General features: G+C 41.6%; 1 protein-coding gene and 1 pseudogene across 2 annotated transcripts; both read left to right on the top strand.

Moving 5' to 3' along the window:
• Window positions 1-307: 307 nt before the first annotated feature.
• LOC139381246 (tumor necrosis factor receptor superfamily member 6-like) lies at window positions 308-19,963 on the top strand. 2 transcript variants are annotated; one of them, XM_071124723.1, is made up of 10 exons: window positions 363-477; window positions 697-811; window positions 2,084-2,228; window positions 2,465-2,599; window positions 5,345-5,462; window positions 14,631-14,704; window positions 14,838-14,933; window positions 15,133-15,176; window positions 15,915-15,933; window positions 16,040-19,963. In XM_071124723.1, the coding sequence occupies exons 3-10, from the start codon at window positions 2,204-2,206 to the stop codon at window positions 16,357-16,359; spliced, it is 831 nt and encodes a 276-aa protein (XP_070980824.1). In that variant the 5' UTR covers window positions 363-477; window positions 697-811; window positions 2,084-2,203; the 3' UTR covers window positions 16,360-19,963. The 2 variants fall into 2 exon arrangements, with proteins under 2 accessions (XP_070980823.1, XP_070980824.1); XM_071124722.1 differs by lacking the exon at window positions 697-811 and having other exon boundaries at window positions 308-477.
• A 1,045-nt stretch (window positions 19,964-21,008) lies between these two features.
• Window positions 21,009-21,812, top strand: LOC139382046 (inositol 1,4,5-trisphosphate receptor-interacting protein-like; annotated as a pseudogene).
• The last annotated feature ends 1,861 nt before the right edge of the window (window positions 21,813-23,673 follow it).

The following is a 23,673-nucleotide window of genomic DNA, read 5'->3' on the forward strand; positions in this document are numbered from 1 at the left end:
AACGGACCCAGAAAATGTGTAAAAAGAGGAGCAACTCAGGCGGTCCCGCGGAAAGGCCACTCGCTCCCCCTAGTGCTACATGGAGAGATAGGTCTGTCTCATAGAACAATGATGAATACAATACATGTTCAGTATCTACTAAACTTACTCCAACAACTCATTGTATGTATCTCATAAGATAACCATTTTCAATGGTGAAACACATTTTTACTGGATATTTTTCTTGAATAAAACGGTTAGAATAAAACCCGCACGTACTTCCGGTTTGGCATTGCTTGTCTATGCGCCCTACAAACATGCAGCAACTTGACTGTCATTGTGCAATCGTGGTCAACGTGCTGTCTGTAATTCCTCCAAACTTCAAACAGAGGGCAGATTTGCAATTGCAAACACCACACAGGGCGCAGCAATCTCTTCTTGGAGGCATCAATTTCGAAAATGAACAAATATACTTTTTTATATATCCTGTGCATTTTGGTGAGTTGACTATCAACATGTTATTGTTGACATACTTTGTATAGGTTAAACTCAGATATTCTATTATTGTCAGAACTTGGGCTAGCTAAACTAACTCTCACAGCCATATTTGTCAAGTCATTCTCAACTCTGCTCTGGTATCTTGCATGGATGAAATACAGTATATACATCTACCAAACACGATGTATAAATATCTGATATTTTTTATTTAATCGACAGGTAAAAGTTCCTAAACTGTCCGTGCTGAAGTAGTTTCACTTTTGATTTAGACTTGTTGGGACATGCCACGCCAGCCTTGTCTCATAGACTAGATGTAAACATAGCAACGCAAAAGGTGCGTATTCGAATCTAATCAAGGACACCTTTTATAATTTAAATAAATAGCAACTTTGCAACTACTTACTACTTTTGTATCTACTTTGTAACTACAAAATGCACTATAGCAGTTGTATTTCTGTATTTTGAAAGTTGTATATCTTGAAAGCTTGATTGCTGACATGCAAAACATTTTGTGACTATATCAATGGACTAATGAAACAAATACCAGAAGATAGTTTTTGGCTGGAGTTTACCCTTATGTGCAATATGCAGAAATCTCTCTGCCCATTCCTGGTTGCTAAAAGTCTAATAGTTTGCCCAATTTATGTTTATGTCACAAAACAAGCAAGTATAGTGTAAAGAATCATTGTATTTTATTTAAGCTGTTTGAAGCTGGTGTACAAAACCAAAAGGAAAAGACGCAAAAACAAAACTTATGAATGGGAAGCATAGAAATAGTGCACATAGAACAGATACAGATTTTAGGCTTGCTTTCAATGAGAATGACAGATCTATAACTCATATTTCTATGTGAATTTGGTCAGGTCGCCCAAAAAGTTACATATTGCAGCTTTAACCCTAACCTTAACCCCTAACCCTAGTCCCTAGCCTAGCTAACTTCAGCCACCTAGCTAACGCTAGTTAATATAAAAAACATTCAAATTTGATTTGTCACATGCACCGAATAGAACCTTACCGTGAAATTCTTACTTACAAGCCCTTAATCAACAATGCAGTTAAAAAAAGAGAGTTCAGAAAATATTTACTAAATAACTATAAGGAGGCTATATACAGGGGGTACTGAGTCAATGTGCAGGGGTACAGGTTAGTCAAGGTAATTTGTACATGTAGGTAGTGGTAAAGTGACTATGTATAGATAATAAACAGTGAGTAGCAGCATGGTTAAAACAACATATTAAACATATGGCACATTTTTTACATATTGTAAGAATTGTAATTCATAACATATTACACAAAATGGATGATGGACATCCACAAATTAATACAGGTTTACCTTTACCATGTTACACTTACCACACATAGGCACTTTTCCTTAATAATAATAATTGACCTTCCAATGTCTCATACTTAAATCACTGATAAGTCTCACGCGCGCACGCACGCACGCACGCACGCACGCACGCACGCACACACACACACACACACACACACACACACACACACACACACACACACACACACACACACACACACACACACGCAGCTACCGTAACTGCCTACTGCTGTCTGTTATAATAACACTCCATAATGTAATTGCATTTAACAGTGTACGGTTCGTTTAACTACACCATTCAACGCAGAGCGGAGTTCCCAAGACATCTTAATCACTAGCAAATCGCGCACCAAAAGGCAGAGTTGTCAAGATGGCACTTACCAGCATGAGGGAATGGCATGCTGTCTCTGTGCGGCTGGTAAGCATCTAATGTTTAACATTATTTGTATCTCACATTAGCATTATTTTGGTCACCACCATGACAGGTCAATACCATAATAATTGCGCAAGCACATTTACATTGGAGTGAGAACTGAAATGTTGATTAATTAACAAGCACTGTCCTAGTCAACTCCTGTAAAATGCATGAATAAAATTAATGTATGCTATGTAGGCCTATGTCTTTCCCTTTGATTATGTACTCTATGTGTATAGGCCAACATCTAGAGAGCCACTGCAGTGTGAGCCCAGAGGATGGGACCTGTGTTTACTGTGAGGAAGACAGGACCTACAACAGTGACCCCACCTCTCTGGACTCCTGTGAGCCCTGCACTTCCTGTGACCCTAAAGGTAGGCCTACACACACAACAGGTAGAACTGACACCTTATAGGTAGGCCTACCTACTGTAGCAAATTAGGTTCTCTTTTGTTTTCGAAACAGGGTCGCCACACAACCTATGGGAACTCCTTTCCCTTCATGCGATATGATTGCGATGCTTAATATCAAAGATGTTTACAGTCACGCCTCACCCTTACTGACCTGTCACTATAGAACACAGTGTGGCGTGGCATGCTGTCTTTTGTTCACTGTCTTTTCTTCAAATCAAATTAAATCAAATGATATTTGTCACATGCGCTGAGTACAACAGGTGTAGACAACAGGTGTAGACCTTACAGTGAAATGCTTACAAGCCCTTAATCAACAATGCAGTTTGAAGAAAAATAAGTTTTAAGTAAAAAAAAAGATCACTAAAACATTGAAAATAAAAAGTAACAAATAATTAAACAGCAGCAGTAAAATAACAATAGCTAGGCTATATACAGGGGATACCGGTACAGAGGCAATGTGCAGGGGCATCAGTTAGTCGAGGTAATTGAGGTAATAAGAACATGTAGGTAGAGTTAAAGTGACAATGCATAGATAATAAACATCCCTTTGATTCGTTGTTCAGGAGTCTTATGGCTTGGGGGTAGAAGCTGTTAAGAAGCCTTTTGGACCTAGACTTGGTGCTCTGGTACCGCTTGCCGTGCGGTAGCAGAGAGAACAGTCTGTGACTAGGATCGTTGGAGTCTTTAACAATTTTTGGGGCCTTCTTCTTACACCGCCTGGTATAGAGGTCCTAGATGGCAGGAAGTTTGGCCCCAATGATGTACTGGGACGTACGCACTACCCTCTGTAGTGCCTTGCGGTCAGAGGATGAGCAGTCAGCCAGCCATACCAGGTGTAATGTAACCAGTCAGGATGCTCTTGATGGTGCAGCTGTTGAACCTTTTGAGGATCTGAGGACCCATGCCAAATATTTTCAGTCTCCTGAGGGGGAATAGGCTTTATCATGCCCTCTTCACGACTGTCTTAGTGTGTTTGGGCCATGATAGTTTGTTGGTGATGTGGACACCAAGGAACTTGAAGCTCTCAACCTGCTCTACTACAGCCCCGTCGTGCTCCTTCCTCCGTTTCCAGTAGTCCACAATCATCTCCTTTGTCTTGATCATGTTGATGGAGAGGTTGTTGTCCTGGCACCACACTGCCAGGTCTCTGACCTCCTCCCTATAGTCTGTCTCATCGTTGTTGGTGATCAGGCCTACCACTGTTGTGTCATAGGCAAACTTGATGATGGTGTTGGAGTCGTACATGGCCATGCAGTCATGAGTGAACAGGGAGTACAGGCATACAGGGGACCCCCGTCTTGAGGATCAGCCTGGCGGATGTGTTGTTCCCTAACCTTACCACTTGGGGGCGGCCCGTCAGGAAGTCCAGGATCCAGTTGCAGTGGGAGGTGTTTAGTCCCAGGGTCTTTAGCTTAGTGATGAGCTTTGAGGGCACTATGGTGTTGAACGCAGAGCTGTAGTCAATGAATAGCATTCTCACAGAGCTGTTCCTTTTGTCCAGGTGGGAAAGGGTAGTGTTGAGTTCAATAGAGATTGTATCATCTGTGGATCTGTTGGGTGGTATGCAAATTGGAGTGGGTCTAGGGTTTCTGGGATAATGGTGTTGATGTGTGCCACGACCAACCTTTCAAAGCACTTCATGGCTACAGACGTGAGTGTTACGGGTCGATAGTCATTTAGGCAGGTTATCTTAGTGTTCTTGGGCACAGGGACTATGGTGGTCTGCATGAAACATGTTGGTATTACAGACTCAGTCAAGGACAGGTTGAAAATGTCAGTGAAGACACTTGCTAGTTGCTCAGCGCATGCTCAGAGTATGTCCTGGTAATCCGTCTGGCTCTGCGGCCTTGTGAATGTTGACCTGTTTAAAGGTCTTACTCTCTCATTGGCTATGGAGAGTGTGATCACAGAGTCGTCCGGAACAGCTGATGCTCTCATGCATGTTTCAGTGTTAATTTCCTCGAAGCGAGCATAGAAGTAATTTAGCTTGTGTACTCCCCTTTGTAGTCTGTAAAAGCCCTGCCACATCCTACAATTTAAGTTTCCCAGCATTAAGGTCCCTGCCGCCTCTGGATGAACGTTTTCCTGTTTGCTTATGGCCGTATACAGCTTATTGAGTGCGGTCTTAGTGCCAGCATTGGTTTGTGGTCATAAATAGACGGCTACGAAGAATATAGATGAAAACTCTCTTGGTAAATAGTGTGATTTACAGCTTATCATGAGATACTCTAACTCAGGCGAGCAAAACCTTCCTTAGATTTCATGCATCAGCTGTTGTTCCCAAATATGCATAGACTGCCACCCCTTGTCTTACCAGAGGCCGCTGTTCTATCCTGCCGAAAAAGTGTAAAACATGGCGGTTTTATGTTATTCATGTTGTCTTTCAGCCGCAACTCGGTGAACCATAAGATATTACAAAAGTGAATGCTGGGTTACGGATCTAAGTAATAGACAGTATGTCACGCCATACCGCCTTTTATAGTGACAGGTCACTTGGGTACACTAAGGGTGTGGATTGAGGTCACGTGGGTGCACTAAGGGTGTGGTGTGACTGTAAACATCTTTGATATTAAGCATATCAATCACATCACGTGAAGTAGTTCCCATAGGTCATTTGGCCACCCGTTACACTACTCAGAGAAACAAGGTTACATCCGTAACCCAACCTTGCCAATGTACTGCCACTTTGATGTTTGTCTTTCGTAGCCAATCTGGAGGTGGAGGACAGATGCACCATCTTCAAGGACTCAGTATGTCGATGCCAGCAGGGCCACTACTGTAACAAGGGGAAGGAGCACTGCAGGGCCTGCTACCCATGTACCATGTAAGTTCAAGATACTTTAACCAAATAACTATATAAATACATTGATTTATAGTTTTCTAAATGTTAAAGACACATTGTTAAATCGGTAAAATTTTACTGTAGGTGTCCTTATTCATGCTTTCATGAAGTCTTTATAACAGCTATATAACCATATAAGCTGTCATAAGTAGTTTAAATCCACTGAACAAAACATAAACGCAACATGTAAAGTGTTGGTCCTGTGTATAGTGAGCTGAAATGGAAGATCCCAAAAATGTTCCATATGCACAAAAATCTTATTTCTCTGATTTTGTGCACAAATTTGTTTACATCCCTGTTAGTGTGCATTTCTCCTTCGCCAAGATATAACATCCACCTGACAGGTGTGGCATATCAAGAAGCTGATTAAACAGCATGATCATTACACAGGTGCACCTTGTGCTGGGGGCAATAAAAGGCAACTCTAAAATGTGCAGTTTTGTCTCACAACACAATGCCATAGATGTGGGGGAGTGTGCAATTGGCTGACTGCAGTAACGTCCACCAGGACTGTTGCCAGAGAATTGAATGTTAATTTCTCTACCATAACGTTGTTATAGAGAATTTCCCAGTATGTCCAACAGGCCTCACAACTGCAGACTACGTGTATGGCGTAATGTTGGCGAGCGGTTTGCTGATGTGAACAAAGTTCCCCATGGTGGCAGTTGGGTTATGGTATGGGCAAGTATAAGCTACGGACAACGAACACAATTGCATTTTATTGATGGCAATTTGAATGCACAGAGATACCGTGACGAGAACCTGAGGCCCATTGTCGTGCCATTCATCTGCCTCCATCACCTCATGTTTCAGCATGATAATGCACGGCCCCATGTCGCAAGGATCTGTAAACAATTCCAGGAAGCTGAAAATGTCCCAATTCTTCCATGGACTGCATACTCACAAGACATGTCACCCGTTGAGCATGTTTGGGATGCTCTGGATCGACGTGTACGACACCGTGTTCCAGTTCCCGCCAATATCCAGCAACTTCTCACAGCCATTGAATATGAGTGGGACAAAGTTCCACAGACCACAATCATACTGACTGGTCTTCTGATTCACGCCCCTACCTTTTTTTAAAAGTTGTCTGTGACCAACAGATGCATATCTGTATTCCCAGACATGTGAAAACTATAGATTAGGGCCTAATTAATTCATTTCAGTGGACTGATATCCTTATATGAACTGTTACTCAGTCAAATCTTTGAAATTGCTGCATGTTGCGTTTATATTTTTGTTCAGTATAGTTATGAGTAATGGCATAAGATGTTATAATTGGTGTTATTGGTGACTGTTCATCCTGTTGTCATATGCTCTAAAGTCAACTGTTAATAACAACTACTATTACACTGCATGACAATTTATGTCATATGTTATTACATGCTACATAAGTGTCTACAAACCATATGTTGTAACTGGACTTTATATGGGGCTTTCTATAAATAATGGGGCCAATGTGTGACATTGGGATCAACAATTCTAAATGGTTGAAGCAAAAATAAATGTGATTTTCATGCAGTTCCACATGTACTTAGATGAATAAAAGTGAATATATGCAAATTGCCCCATAACTCCACCTATACAAGCACATAGGCCTAGCTCTATACATCATTTAAGCAGGGTTCATACAGGCATTGGCAAGTCAAATTCAAGGACTTTCAGGGACTTTTTCAAGTGCTTAATTGTACTTTTCAAGGACATCAATGTTATACAATTGTTTAATTTATATATGGCCTAATATAGAAGCCCCCCCCGAAAGCATGCAAAAAGTGTTGTTGTTTTTTTAAACTTCTTGATGCACTCATCCTGTTAGCGGGATCAACATCCGCTGAATTGCAGAGCGCCAAATTCAAATTAAATTACAAAAAATATTACATTTTCATGAAATCACAAGTGCTATATAGCAAAACACAGCTTAGCTTGTTGTTAATCCACCTGGCGTGTCAGATTTTAAAAAAGCTTTTCGGCATTTATGTAAGGACATCTCTCTCAGCAGACCAAACATTACAAACAGCTAGCAGCACAGTAGATTGGTCACAAAGTATGTGGTACCTTTGATAATCTCCGGCTGTTTGCACTCAGGAGACTCCCAGTTACACAATAAATGTTCCTTTTGTTCCATAAAGATAATTTTTATATCCAAAATACCTCCATTTGGTTGGCACGTTATGTTCAGAAATCCACAGGCTCGAGCGATAACGACGGGGCAGACGAAAATTCCAAATAGTATCCGTAAAGTTGGTAGAAACATGTCAAACATTTTTTATAATCAATCCTCAGGTTGTTTTTACGATATATAATCGATAATATTTCAACCGGACTGTAACTTCTTCAATAGGAGAGAGAAAATGTCTGCTCCAAGCTGTTGCGTATGCAAAACACTGCTGGCACCCAGCCATCCAATGACGCGATGTGATCTTTCTCGCTAATTTTTCAAAATAAAAGCCTGAAACTATGTCTAAAGACTGTTCACAACACGTGCAAGCCATAGGAAAAGGAAAGGAACAGGTTGATATCCCTTTAAATGGAGCGAAGAGAGCTTTCAGGAAAAACAACACTTCCGGTTGGATTTCCTCAGGTTTTCGCCTGCAATATCAGTTCTGTTATACTCAGACAATATTTTGACAGTTTTGGAAACTTTAGAGTGTTTTCTATCCTAATCTGACAATTATATGCATATTCTAGATTCTGGGCCTGAGAAATTGGCAGTTTCATTTGGGTACAATTTTCATCCAAACATCAAAATACTGCCCCCTACACTCAAGGTTTTTTTTTTAAAGTAGGCCCTTACCACTTTAAAAATAGCGATTATTTTAAGCCTGGTCAATTATTATTACATTCTTAAATACGTGAGAATAATGTAGACATTGCCTGACTAAATGGATGCATGCATGAGGATTGTTATGGCCGACGCAGGCACACATTGGAAATCCATGAATAGCAGTAGCATTAAGCTCACCATTTGAAACTAACTATTTCTGTTTTTATCATGAGAAAGTGACCAAACACCAGGTTCCTTTTTTAATGGGTAGATTTGTATGGAAAGCCAACTTGAAGCCAGCATTAGCTGTTGCCTTCCTCATAATAACTGTATGTGGTTTTACCGCAACAGAGTAGCACAACACCGTTCAATTGAAGCGCCGGGAAACAAATGAAAGTGGCCACATCTCTCACAAAAACTGATTAAAAATGTAATCACGGATAATTATAAGGAAGCATGATAATTTATAAATTGACTACAATAATTACAACTTACTTTTTAAGCACCAGATTGAGGAAATGTCTGATTTTAGGTAGGCCTATTCTAGTCCTTGAATTTCTGAGCTCCAAGTTCAAGTAGGCAACTTCAAGCCCCTTGTATTGTTTAAAATTGCAGGTCTAACATGGAAAACAAAATGTAGACCCGGTGTCCAATCCGAGGCACAAATAAATTTGAAGACATTTAACTTATTACCTTGATGCGTTCTCTGTTAAATCTAACGAGACCCTGCTGTAAATCAAGCAGACAACATCAATTCACTAGGGATGTTATATCCAAAATGGATCCAGGCACAACTGTCTTCACTGGCATAACAAATGAAACACCAAAATATTCTGGTGAACACCTTTTTTCCAGGACTTGGGCTGTTGTTGCATCGTATGACAAACAGCTGTTTGTCACTTGACTGTCATTCTGAAAATTCCTTCCTGGATCAGATGACAGTGTGTGAAAATATCACGCCGTAACTAATCAGATGGACACCAAATTCCCATCCAACAAGTATCATGCATAATTATTGAAGAACCACAGTAATGACAGTATCGTTTCAGGTTTTAACTATCAAGGTAAGGTGACTCTTCCGGTTAGAAGCATTCCATTCTGCAATGCATATATTATTTTGGATTTGTGTGCGCATGAAAAGCTGTTTTCACCCCGTAACATAAGGACAAAATGTTACGTAGTTACACTGCATTTATGAGATCTCTATACAAAAAAACTGTTTGACAGCTAGATCCAGGATTCATACAGGGTTCACGATTCACACGATTTTGGACAAAAAGGATTGAACATAGGTTCTAAATCAACTTGTGAATTTTATTCAATATAGCTATGATCCGTCCTTATATCTTAATGTAATGACATGAACACATTTGGAAGTGTAGGAAGTTGTCCAGTTTAGGAAATCCTCACTGTTACCCTAGTTTATAGAAAGACCCATATAATTTACCAAACTCTGTGTCACATTATTACAGTGAATGGAATGATGGGTGTCATAACCATGCCATAGGTCGTTATAGAGTGTGCACAGACACCTTAAGTAAAGTGACATTCATTTGAGGTGTTATAAAAGTTATGACAGTGCTTATACTATCACAAAAACATTCAGGATCTCCAAGAAACATGGATACATACGTAGTTAGGATTATATAGATATATATATATATTTACAACAAATGAAACAAACTGCTCTGGGGCAGAACATGATTTGTGACAGCTTTGCATTTGCAAAAAGAGGAGAGGAAAGGGTGGTAGGGAGGTAGGGAAGGAAAGAAAGCTGGAAATGAGGAAAGGAATTGAGGAAAAGAGGAAAGGAATATGGAAAAGGAGGGAAAGAAACAGAGCTAGGAAATGAGGAAAGGGAGTGAGGAAAGGAGGAAAGGAATCTTAAGACAGAACACGAGTAGTTCACGTGAATGTGGTAGGGATTAACCATGGCCAGTAGAAAGGAAAGGAAGAAGGAAAGGTAGCTAGTAAAGGAGGAAAGGAATGGGAGTGAGGAAAGTGGAAAGGAATCTAAGAAAGAAAACATGGAGTTCACATGTATGTGGTAGTGATTAACCACGGCTAGTAGAAAGTAAAGGAAAGGAAGAAGGAAAGGGAGCTAGAAAAGGAAGAAAGGAGCAAGGAAGTGTGGAAAGGAATCTTTGAATGTAAAGGAGGAGTTCACATGTGTGGTAGAGATTAACCACAGCCAGTAAGTAGAGAGGAAAGGAAAGGATGAGAAGTTCACATTCCCCTCAAGCTGATACCATGACGGCCCTCAAAGAACTACACTGGACTTTATGCAAACTGGAAACCACATATCCTGAGGCCGCATTTATTGTAGCTGGGAATTTTAACAAAGCAAATTTGAGGAAAACGCTACCGAAGTTCTATCAACACATTGACTGTAGTACTTGCACTGCTAAAACACTCGTCCACTTTTACTCCAACTTCCAGGATACCTACAAGGCCCTCCCCCACCCTCCCTTTGGCAAATCTGATCACGACTCTGATCACGAATTTTGACTTCGCTTCAAGATTGTCTTGATCACGCGGACTGGGAAATGTTCCGTGTAGCCGCCGAGAATAACATTGACGAATACTCTGATATGGTGACTGAGTTTATCAGAAAGTGTATTGGAGATGTTGTACCCACTGTGACTATTAAAACCTACTCAAACCAGAAACCGTGGATAGATGGTAGTATTCGCGCAAAACTGGAAGCGCGAACCACCACCTTTAACCATGGCAAAGTGACTGGGAATATGGCCGAATACAAACAGTGTAGTTATTCCCTCCGTAAGGCAATCAAACAGGCAAAACGTCAGTATAGGGACAAAGTGGATTCGCTATTCAACGGCTCAGACACGAGACGTATGTGGCAGTGTCTACAGACAATCACAGACTTCAAAAGGAAAACCAGCCATGTCGTGGTCACCGATGGTGTGTTCGAACAAGCTAAACACCTTATTTGTCCGCTTTGAGAATAACACAGTGCCACCGACGTGGTCTGCTACCAAGGACTGTGTGCTCTCCTTCTCCGTGGCCGATGTGAGTAAGACATTTAAGCGTGTTAACTCTCGCAAGGCTGCCAGCCCAGACGGCATCCCTAACCGCATCCTCAGAGCATGCGCAGACCAGCTGGCTGGAGTGTTTACAGACATATTCAATCTCTCCCTATCCGTTTGCTGTCCCCACATGCTTCAAAATGTCCACCATTGTTCCTTTACCCAAGAATACAAAGGTAACTGAACTAAATGACTATCGCACCACAGCACTCACTTCTGCCATCATGAAGTGCTTTGAGAGACTAGTCAAGGATCATATCACCTCTACCTTACCTGGCACTCTAGACCCACTTCAATTTGCTTACCGCCCCAAAAGATCCTGGTGCCAGGAAAACAACCTCTCACTCAACATCAACAAAACAAAGCAGCTGATCGTGGACTTTAGGAAACAACAGAGGGAGCACGCCCCTATCCACATCGACGGGACCGCAGTGGAAAAGGTGGAAAGCTTCAAGTTCCTCAGTGTCCACCCACACAGACAGTGTAGTGAAGAAGGCGCAACAGCACCCATTCAACCTCAGGAGGCTGAAGACATTTGTCTTGACACCTAAAACCCTCACAAACTTTTACAGATGCACGATTGAGAGTATCCTGTTGGGCTGTATTTCCCTCTGGTATGGCAACTGCACCACTCGCATTCTGCAGGGCTCTCAAGGGTGGTGAGGTCTGACCAACCCATCACTGGGGACAAACTACCTGCCCTTCAGGACACCTACAGTACCCGATGTCACAGGATGGCCAAAAAGATCATCAAGGACAACAACCACCCGAGCCACTGCCTGTTCATCCCGCTATCATCCAGAAGGCGAGGTCAGTACAGGTGCATCAAAGCTGGGACCGAGAGACTGAGAAACAGCTTCTATCTCAAGGCCATCAGACTGTTAAATAGCCATCAGTAGGTACCTTAGAGGCTGCTGCCATATATACATAGACTTTAAATTACTGGTCAGTTTAATAATGGAACACTGGTCACTTTAAATAATGTTTACATATTTTGCATTACTCATCTCATATGTATATACTGTATTCCATTCTACTGTATCTTAGTGGCTGATGCTCCGACATTGCTCGTCCAAAAATGTATATATTCTTAATTCCATTCCATTCCTTTACTTTGGATTTGTGTTTATTGTGTGTATTGTTGTGAAATGTTTTGATATTACTTGTTAGATATTACTGCACTGTTAGAGCTGTTTTTTATAACATTTGCTAAACATGTGTACTGTTTGTGACCAATACAATTTGATTTGACACTACACTGACACTCCAACACACACACGCACACACACTATATACGCTCACAAACACAAAACACACACACACATGCATATTCATGCCACACTCACACATAGGCACACTTCACTTACACTGCTACTACTCTGTTTATTATCTATCCTGATGGCCCATTTACTTTTACCCCTACCTACATGTACATATTACCTCAACTACCTAGTATTCCTGCACATTGACTCGGTACTGATACTCCTTGTGTATAGCCTTGTTATTGTTATTTTATTGTGTTACTATTTGCCTTATTTTTTTCATAATATACTGTACATTGTTACTTTAACCTGCACACCTTCCTTTCTTCACAGCTTTCACAATTCCTTTTGTGATTTTGTTGTAGAATTATATTTGCTTCCATTTAGTTTCACAATTGTTGTGCTTTTTGGCAAGTTGTTGTTATTATAATAATGTTTTTTAAAATCAGGATGTGGCCCAAATTGTACAACTCAGCAGTTTATTGTCTTGTTGTCTAAATAAAACGAAGTGCTCCAATATACACGTTTCTTAGCGATCCAAAATGGTTTTGTGATACTCTCAACTCTGACGTATTAAGACATTCATTACTGTTTTATAACACCTCAAATTTATATCACTTTACTTAAAGCTGGAATCTTTAATGGTGAAACTGCCTTGTCCATTTGCGACATTACAACAACAAAGAAGTTACAGATTTTCTTTCCTTTGGACATCATTGCACGTGCGATAAAACAGCAGAAATGTACAATTTTTTTTAATCACGTAGCTTCTCAACTCTGCTTTGTCAACTAAACAAAAACAATAACATTGGCGGTGGGAAAGACAGTGGCGCTGTTTCCACAACTGCGGATTCCATCTTTAAGGTGTTTGTGCATACTCTCTAATGGCATATGACACGGTTATGACACCCATCATTCCATTCAATGTAATAATGTGACAGAGTTTGGTAAGTGATGGTCATAACATCTGGAGTGTAGACACTTGTGTAGCATGTAAAAACATATGACATAAGTTGTTAGGTAGACTGTGTAATAGCCATTGTTATTAACAGTTGACATTAGAGCATATGACAACAGGATGAACAGTTGTCTATGAAGTTTAAAGTATGCTTCCCAGTCGAAACAGGGACATTTGAGGTTAGTCGAAGTTTGTTTGATAAGGTCTACGCGTGATTGGTCAACAGTAGGGATTCTTTAATGAAGTGTTTGTTGTCATTCAACGACCTACGACTAGCAAATGTTTTCACTTGAGAAATACTTCACCAAGCATCTTAGTTTGATGTCAAATTGCGTGATTAATACCTCCTTGGCAAAAAAAATTTTTTTTATAATCTTATGCCGTTACTCATAACTGTTTAAAATGTATGACATCATATGACAAATGCTGTAACGTGTTATATCAGTGTTTCTTAATCCAGGTCCTGGGGACCCAAAGAGTTGCAAATGTTTGTTTTTGCCTAGGCACTACACACCTGATTCAAATCAGTAAAGCTTGATGCAGAGTTGATCATTTTAATCAGCTGTAGTGTTAAGGCAAAAACAAAAATGTGCACCCCTCAATTGGCTTAGCATCGCCCGGGTTAGGGAGGGCTTGGTCGGTAGGGGTGTCCTTGTCTCATCGCGCACCAGCGACTCCTGTGGCGGGCTGGGCGCAGTGTGCGCTAACCAGGGTGGCCAGGTGCACGGTGTTTCCTCCGGCGCTTTGGTGCGGCTGGCTTCCGGGTTGGGTGCGTGCTGTGTTAAGAAGCAGTGCGGCTTGGTTGGGTTGTGTATCGGAGGACACATGACTTTCAACCTTCGTCTCTCCCGAGCCCGTACGGGAGTTGTAGCGATGAGACAAGATAGTAGCTACTACAACAATTGGATACCACGAAATTGGGGAGAAAAAGGGGTAAAAATTCCCCCCCAAAAAAATATGTGCACCCCTTTGGGTCCCCAAGACCAGGATTAAGATAGACATGATAAAGAATGCATGAATAAGGACACCTACAGTAAAGTGCTATCATTAAATCTGGTGTAGGCTATGGACTAGAGTGACACCTTTCCACATCAAATCTTTTAATTTCTCCTGAAGATGCAGTGAAGAGGGCATCAAGGTAGCCTGTAGCGCCACCAACAACACCATATGCCATTCCTTCAAAGAACAAGGTTTGGGCAGTGAGCAAAACCATAACATTTCAATGCATTAAAATGATTTGGAAGATGTTCTTCCACTTACAGTATGAATGTTATAAGGTTGTTTTTTATCTAAACATTAGGCTTTTATTTTCCTTTCTTGCAGGACACAATTTGACAGTAGTATTTGTCCTGACTACTGTTCTTCTTGTCGTTTTGATTGTGATCATTTACCTGTGGCGAAGTAATAAATATTGTTTTGGTAAGTGTTTGGTCATTCTGCCAGTTGTAGGCTATGCTAAATCACCAAAAGGGGGCAGAATATGTTCTTCTCTAATTTAGTTAGTAAAGTGTTTGAAGAGCACAGAAGTCTGGCTTGTTGAAAAGCTCCCTTTCCAAAAGTATCTGGTTTTGAGTCGTCCTTGAAATAGCATTGACATGTCTCCAATTTCCTTTGTTAGGGCCAAATGGTGGTTTGACAGAACTGCCCAACCGGAGTTCAGAGGTAAATATCTTCAATTTATACAAGGGGTGGGTCTAAACCTGAATGGTTAAAAGCACATTCCAGTCGGTGTCTATTCCACAAGTTATCACCGGCTAAATCTATGACATTAAAATGCCTATTTACTCTGTTCCATCTGACATTTTTATGGATATATACAAAGAAACGAAACAAAGTGCAGCTAGTTTGCAGTCTTCCCAGCTTCAGTTTGAAGTGATTGTGTTAGCTGTGTTGTTGGCTAGCTCCTCTGAACAACATTGTCCTAATGAGAGCACATTTTCTATGCCAGGCGAAATTGCGCCTCATTAACTCATGGATGTATCCTCGTAGAAAACAGCTTAAATAAATGCAAATGCAGCTGTCTGCACTGTTTGTCGTGACTGTAAATTAACCGTAGTTGGCTAGCTAGCAAGCAAGTGAAAGGAATGTTGCCAGCCAGTATGGCAATGGAACATTTAGAACAAACGACCAGCCGGCTTGGATAGTAACCCTATATTTGTGTAGGGACTATATATTGTGGACTTCGTCTTGGGCCTAACAACACCCGTGCCAATATGTCTTCCAAACACCGGCTTCTTGAAAGTGTCACAGTACTCCACTCTGTCCCTGACTACAGCCACCGCTTAAAACACAGACATGCATCTCTAGTGCTACATCACTTTTACATATCATGTCACCTATTATAATTAGTGAGTTAAATATCAATGGTGAATGTGTTTTACATGTATTTATTTTTTGCAGGAAATGCAGCCACTGAGAGGTAAGAACATCATCAATGTTACTACTGATGTGTGCTAATATGAACCTTATGTATGTTATTTCCAACTAAGAATTACCCATAATCCCTCTTTCTTCTTTGGTTTCAGGTGTTAATCTCTGGCCACACCTCCCAGACATTGCTAAGACCTTGGGGTGGAGGGACATGAAACAGGTGGCCGAGTGCAGTGGGATGACACATACCGCCATAGAATCACACCAGCTGAACTTTCCCAATGACTCCCAGGAGCAATGCTCCAGCCTACTGAGGGCCTGGGTGGAGAAAGAGGGGATGACCACAGCCTCTGAGACACTGGTCCAGACTCTACTCCGCATGAAGAAAAAGGTCAAGGCAGAGGATATCATGGATATCATCAGCAACAAGGTGGATGGCGTCACAGGGCAAAACTCAGGATCAGGACAGGTGTAGATACTGTATGTACAGTATGGTCAAACCACTGCCTTTAACCATGGACAGATGACCGGGAATATGGCCGAATATAAACAGTCTAGTTATTCCCTCCACAAGGCAATCAAAAATGTGAAATGTTGTTATAGGGACAAAGTGGAGTCGCAATTCAACGGCTCAGACACAAGACATATGTGGCAGGGTCTACAGGCAATTACGGACTACAAAAAGAAAATCAGCCACATCATGGACACCGACGTCTTTCTTCCAGACAAACTAAACACATTCTTTGCCTGCTTTGAGGATAATACAGTGCCATCGATGAGGCCCGCTACCAAGGACTGCGGGCCCCCCCTCTCCTTCTCCGTGGCTGACATGAGTAAGACATTTAAACATGTTAACCCTTGCAAGGCTGTTGGCCCAGACTGCATCAATATGGTCACCATTGTTCCTGGACTTTCAGGGTGTGTGCTCAGCCCCCTCCTGTACTCCCTGTTCACCCATGACTGTGTGGCCATGCACATCTCCAACTCAAATCATCAAGTTTGCAGACGACACAACAGTAGTGGGCTTGATTACCAACAACGGCGAGACAGCCTACGGGAAGGAGGTGAGGGCTCTCGGAGTGTGGAGTCAGGAAAACAACCTCTCACGCAACATCAACCTAACAAAGGAGATGATCGTGGATTTCAGGATACAGCAGAGGGAGCAGCCCCCTATCCACATCGACGGGACAGTAGTGGAGAAAGTGGAAAGTTTTAAGTTCCTCTGCGTACATATCACGGACAAACCAAAATGGTCCACCCACACAGAAAGTGTGGTGAAGAAGGCAATAACGCCTCTTCAACCTCAGGAGGCTGAAGACATTTGGCTTGTCACCTAAAACCCTCACAAACTTTTACAGATGCACAATTAAGAGGTGGGACAGCTAAACAGCCATCACTAACACAGAGAGGCTGCTGCCTACATACAGACTCAAATCATTGGCCACTTTAATAAAGGTATCACTAGTCACTTTATTAATGTTTACATATCTTACATTATTTAACTAGACAAGCCAGTTAAGGACACATTCTTATTTACAATGACGGCCTACACCGGTCAAATCCATACGACGTTGGGCCAATTGTGCACCAACCTATGGGACTACCAATCATGGCCAGTTGTGATACAGCCTGGATTTGACCCAGTGTCTGTAGTGACGCCTCCAGCACTGAGATGCAGTGCCTTAGAAGCACAAGCATTTCGCTACACTTGCATTAACATCTGCTAACCATGTTTATGTGACCAATAAAATGTTAGTAGTACTGTTCATGCCAGTTAAGATGCCAGTATGTAATGCTGGGTTTAACAGTCTCTTGAGGTTCAGTTTCATCAGTAACAGGTAAGACCTCTGTTGTTGCAGGGACAAGCTCATCCGAGTCCTGATGAGATAAAGCCATCAGCAGCTTCATCCTGTGCTGTGACTCCTTGAGCTGTTGCATTCAGTAATTGGTCCACATTTGTGCTCCGGATCATGTTGGGGCCTACATTCACAGTGTAGGTCAAGGGTCCTGTCTTTGACACAATCTCGCCAGCTTGCCATTTCTGGTTTGGGCTCTTGTAGTTTCTGGCAATAACTTCCTGTCCAATCTCAAAGGATCTGAGTTGCTTTTGTTTTTGTTTTGGGGAACACTGTTTCTGTTGAATGTGTCAGCAGGTTTGCAGGTAGCAAACGGAAATAAAATTACATTGTACATTAGAATAGTTAAATCCTTCTCTCTTTCCCAAGTCAAATGTATCCCTCTCTACCTCCCCAATTTCTCTCCCCTTTACACCAGCCAAGCCAAGCTTCTCTCAACCTCCCATCCTTGTCCACCCAAGCCAAGCTTGGCCTTATTTCTCATTCTTGGCCATCCTTGCCCACCCTTACCCACCCAAGCCAAGCTTGTCCCAACCTTCCATATTTTCCCACTCTCTCTTCCTCTCAGACACACAAACATTCACCCACACACATACCTACACTCTCTCTCTCACACACACACACACACACACACACACACACACACACACACACACACACACACACACACACACACACACACACACACACACACACACACACACACACACACACACACACACACACACACACACACACATATAGAAGTTATTGACATACATGCTATATCATCCCATTTGAATTGTCATCAGTGTCCATGTCCAGCCCATTGTTATCGGATACTTCTATCATTAATTTATTGAGCAGAACAGTTGCTTGGGAAAGTCTAGTGTAGATTTTTTGGGGGGAGGGGGAATTAATATTGTCTCAATTTACGATAAACTGGTTTTAGGCATCATTGGATCTAGCTTATATTGTGCTCATCGCTTTTTCCCGCTTCATTCTCTTCTCAGTAAATGGGACTCTCCTTGTTGAACTGGAAAGGTTTCTTGCAGCTTGATTTGGGCTTCGTCGGCGCTTGTGAATTCCATCCTTTACCTTCCCTTCCATACCCACAGCACTGCTGGGAAGTCGGAGCTGAGGTTTAATCCCTTTTTCCTCCAGTGACTGTCTGATCGGGATGTAATCCATGCGTCTTTTTCTCAGCTTTGCAGACAGGCCCTGGTAGAATCAAATAGTCTGGCTGTGGATTTTAATTCAGTTCAACCATTTATCTATAACATGACCCCTCAACACATACCCAATACACCACATCTCCTCACCTCCTACTTAAATTGTCACCATTATGAGCAACAGTCATGAGAACGTACTTTGAGGAACTAGGTGACAACTGCTGGGTCAGGGTGTCACCCAGTAATAGTTTTGATCCTCTTACAACTGGTGGTTCTTTTGGTGTTGCTATACTCAACTTAACTGATCTGTGTACCTTTTTCAGATGACGTCCTCTGCATTCTGGACAGTGTAGTACACAGGACTAGTCTGAGAAATGAGTTTAGCATGAACCCACTTTGGTCCGCTGAGGTAGTTTCTTGGGACTCTAGCTGCAGACACTAACTTGCGATGCGCATCCACGGACACAAGAAACATTCTGTCTTTGAATGGACCTGCAAAGTTGATGTGTGTGTGTTGCCACACCTCCTCCAACCAATCCTACAGATGAAGAGGTGCAAGTTGAGGTATGTTGCGAACCTTCTGACGAGGATTTTTTTTTGGAGCTTTTTCCTCGATGCTTACATCAAAAAGACGTCATGAAAAATATGTGTTACTCTGGTTGTGATCTGGATATAAGACGTCCCGACCAGATTTCAACTCGACAAATACCTCTTTTGTCATGTTCTATGCCCACTGGGTGGTGTATGGTTGTAGGCAGTTTATATTTGTCATGCAGCCAGCTATTTTAATTTTGCAAAGGTCTTTGTTGAATTGTTTTCCATTGAGTCAATGTATTTTGTTTATACCCATGTAAGTCATATGATTTATACTGTAGTCATAAAGATGGGCCCTATTTTAAATACAACAACTATAGCCTTTAACAGTATTTGACAACTCCACTTCACATCTCTTGTATTCTTATAAATGTGCACTGCATTGTATGCTATTCTGTTGAAATGCAGACCAAATTATGTAAAATAGCCAAATAAAGTCAGTCATGGGAGAATAAAAAATAAAAAAATGTTGACATGGTATAGGCCTACAATGTTTGTCTCCATTATGTTTTTTCTGGCTCTACAACTTTCATACCTTTAGTCTGAGGGAGATTTCAAGGAACAGACTAAATCCACCATTAATTAACAACTTTCATTAGTCAAGATGACAACTTCATGGCATATAGGCAGTTGTATCAATGGTATGCTACATTGCAGTTTACAGGGGAAGTGCCAAATAGTTGTTCAACATCTCAAAGGCTAACAGTTTATTTGGCATTTCACTGTACATGCTTGTAATTTTAGTTAATGTTGAAGTTCTATAAAAAATTTGAACATTTTGAAAAGGCGCTTACCTACTTTCCATTGTCTTTATTTTGTGGTTCCTTCCTATCTACTGTAAACACAACCAAAATGTTTCATGAAGAAATTACAAGAGTCAAAGTTACATGAACTGTGCAGCTATTTATCCATTTCAGGATACATCATCTGACCTAATACCCCACTACAATAGTGATTATTTTTGACTATCATTGACACTAAGTAAAAATGAATTGGGCATTTGCCAAATCAGTTTGTGAAGCTTTTCCTTGAATCGTTTACTGGAAGCAAATTCTTGACAGATACAATGCAATCAGTGCTATGTTTGGTTATCGGAAAAGGTTGCATTCCCTCAAAAACACATTTTCAAAAGGTTATCTTACCTCCTTCCAGGGCACACAGTTCAATATTGTGTCAACAGTGAGTCACTCTGCTCTCTTTATATTTAGAGGGGCAGACTGCTGCCTCAAGAAGGTTCACAGAGTTAACACATGGTTGTGTTTCATTATTCTACTGAATCACCTTGCAATGCACAGCAAAAATGACACAAAAGCAATACCCAACAGCAACTTGTTTGAAGACGTAAAAGAGCTCTCAAGCTGAAGGGCTATGATATCCAATATAAAAGTTGCAATGACATTTCATAACATATTTTGAATCTAATTGTTCTTCAGGTGTTGGGCTGAGGCATTGTCAGAGTCGACGAGATGCTGGCGTGAGGGGTGACGCTGTGGTTTTATCTCCCTGAGGACTAGGGAGCCAGGATGCAGGGGGCCATAGTGCGGGTGTTTGTGGGGGTGGCAGCGGCCATCTTGAACCACCCGCTGCTGTTCCACCAGGAGATGACCACTCTCCCAGAGCAGGATGATGTGCTGCTGGCCCACATGAGGAGAGGCTTGAGCTGGAGCAAGTGTGGCTGTAGGAGGAGCAGCAGGACCCTGGCTCGAAGGATGGCTACGACTGGCACATCTGGAGCGCCATCTCGCTGGTCATCTTCTCCATCGAGGTGTGTCGGCAGGATCTGGCAGACATGGAAACCACTACGCTGATGATGAGGATGGGTTTGTTGAGGGTGGATCCATCAGTTCCAAGACCCTCATGCTCGATAAGGGAGTCCTAATCAGCTTCTGTGAGAGATCAATCCACACCTCGGCCCATGAGAACTGGAGGTTGCAGAAATTTGTTGAGGGCTTCACTGAAGACCTGCTGAAGTCCCTGAGAAGTTTGTGTGACAGGTAGGCTGACATGGAGGTGGGGTCTTTGTGGGCGTTGGAAGCATTTTTGAGTCGTGGAGGGTGAGCAAGCCCCTGATGTGGTTTCTCATTGTCCTTTTCACCCCACCGGAGGCGTACTCCTTCCAGCTGTGGTGCAGCCCCACCAGTGATGTGCCCCTGGACATGCAGGGCTGTGGCAGGATCAAGGTGACATGGATTGGGTAGAATGAGGACGGCTGTCTCTGTGGCTCTGCCAACCTGGGTGAAAACATGCTATGCTTGCTGCATGGCAAAAATGAAAAGCCCATAGCTGACCACATCCCGTACGACCTTCACTGCTCCAAGAACACGCCTTCTATGGCAAGGGACCAGGTCATGACATGGTTCCTGATCTCTTTGACAAAAGCCTGGGGACAGAATTTTCACAAGTACGAGTCTGAATACACTTCAGATCAGATAAAATGTTATTGGTCACATACACATGGTTAGAAGATGTTATTGTGAGTGTAGCGAAATGCTTGTACTTCTAGTTCCGACAGTGCAGTAATATCTAAAAATAAATCTAACAATTCCACAACAACTACCTAATACACACATATCTAAGGGATGGAATAAGAATATATACATATAAATATATGGATGAGCGATGACCGAACGGCATAGGCAAGATGCAATAGATATGGTATGGTATGCAATAGGTATGAAAATACAGTATATACATATGGGATGAGTAATGCAAGATATGTAAACATTATTAAAGTTGCATTATTAAAGTGAATAGTGATCAACTTATTAAAGTGGCCAATGATTTCAAGTCTGTATGTAGGCAGCAGCCTCTCTGAGGTAGTGAAGGCTGTTTAACAATCTGATGACCTTGAGATAGAAGCTGTTTTTCAGTCTCTGACCAAACAGGTCAGGGACAACGTTGTGGAAAAGTACAGATCAGGGTTTGGTTATAAAAAAATATTAGAAACTTTGAACATCCCACGGAGCACCATTAAATCCATTATTAAAAAATTGAAAGAATATGGCACCACAACAAACCTGCCAAGAGACTCACGGACCAGGCAAGGAGGGCATTAATCAGAGAGACAGCAAAGAGACCAAAGATAACTCTGAAGGAGCTGCAAAGCTCCACAGCAGAGATTGGAATACAGTGCCTTGCGAAAGTATTCGGCCCCCTTGAACTTTGCGACCTTTTGCCACATTTCAGGCTTCAAACATAAAGATATAAAACTTTATTTTGTTTGTGAAGAATCAACAACAAGTGGGACACAATCATGAAGTGGAACGACATTTATTGGATATTTCAAACTTTTTTAACAAATCAAAAACTGAAAAATTGGGCGTGCAAAATTATTCAGCCCCTTTACTTTCAGTGCAACAAACTCTCTCCAGAAGTTCAGTGAGGATCTCTGAATGATCCAATGTTGACCTAAATGACTAATGATGATAAATACAATCCACCTGTGTATAATCAAGTCTCCGTATAAATGCACCTGCACTGCAATACAAAGATTATATAATCTTTCAAGCACTATAACATAATCTCGCAATTTTCCACGATAGCCTGTACTGACCTCACCTTCTGGATGATAGTGGGGTGAACAGGCAGAGGCTCGGGTGGTTGATGTCCTTGATCTTTTTGGCCTTCCTGTCACATCAGTGCTGTAAGTGTCCTGGAGGGCGGGTAGTTTGCCCCTGATAATACGTTGGGCAGACCGCACCACCCTCTGGAGAGTGTTGCGGTTGCGGGCAGTTACGTTGTACACAGCAGCTGTTAAATTGTAAGGTTGATGTAAACGTAACTGAAGGAAACAAATCCCCTCTATTTAGTCTTTGGCAAATTGAAATTCATGGTTTGAAATAGATGAGTGGAATACACATTAAAATATAATTTGTATACAACAATATTTGTAATTTTCTTTTAAATTAAGTTGTATAGGTAGGTACCTCTCATTTTATTTATCTTTTAGTCCTCATCTTCCAAGAGTCCTTAAACATTCAAATACGAACACATTGTAACTTGCCTATTTTAACACAGTGTACTTTTAGCATCGCTGAATGTTGCATTTGCAGTGTTTATTCATACATCTTGAAGGCATTCTTCGCAATTTGTATGATAGACTTAATTACTTGCGTTGAGATTTAGCTACTTGACAGGCAAGACAGTGGCAATTGTAATTCCACAAAGCAATGATGTTATTCCACGGTA

This window comes from Oncorhynchus clarkii, chromosome 23 (assembly GCF_045791955.1).
Source record: "Oncorhynchus clarkii lewisi isolate Uvic-CL-2024 chromosome 23, UVic_Ocla_1.0, whole genome shotgun sequence".
In the NCBI taxonomy this organism is placed as follows: Eukaryota; Metazoa; Chordata; class Actinopteri; order Salmoniformes; family Salmonidae; genus Oncorhynchus; species Oncorhynchus clarkii.

Bases quoted from the DNA above. Each gene is read 5' to 3' on its own strand.
- LOC139381246 (XM_071124722.1), top strand. From the start codon at position 439: ATGAACAAATATACTTTTTTATATATCCTGTGCATTTTG. The intron at 5,463-14,630 runs GTAAGTTCAAGA...TTTCTCCTGAAG, and splicing joins GCCTGCTACCCATGTACCAT to ATGCAGTGAAGAGGGCATCA. The intron at 14,705-14,837 runs GTTTGGGCAGTG...CCTTTCTTGCAG, and splicing joins CCATTCCTTCAAAGAACAAG to GACACAATTTGACAGTAGTA.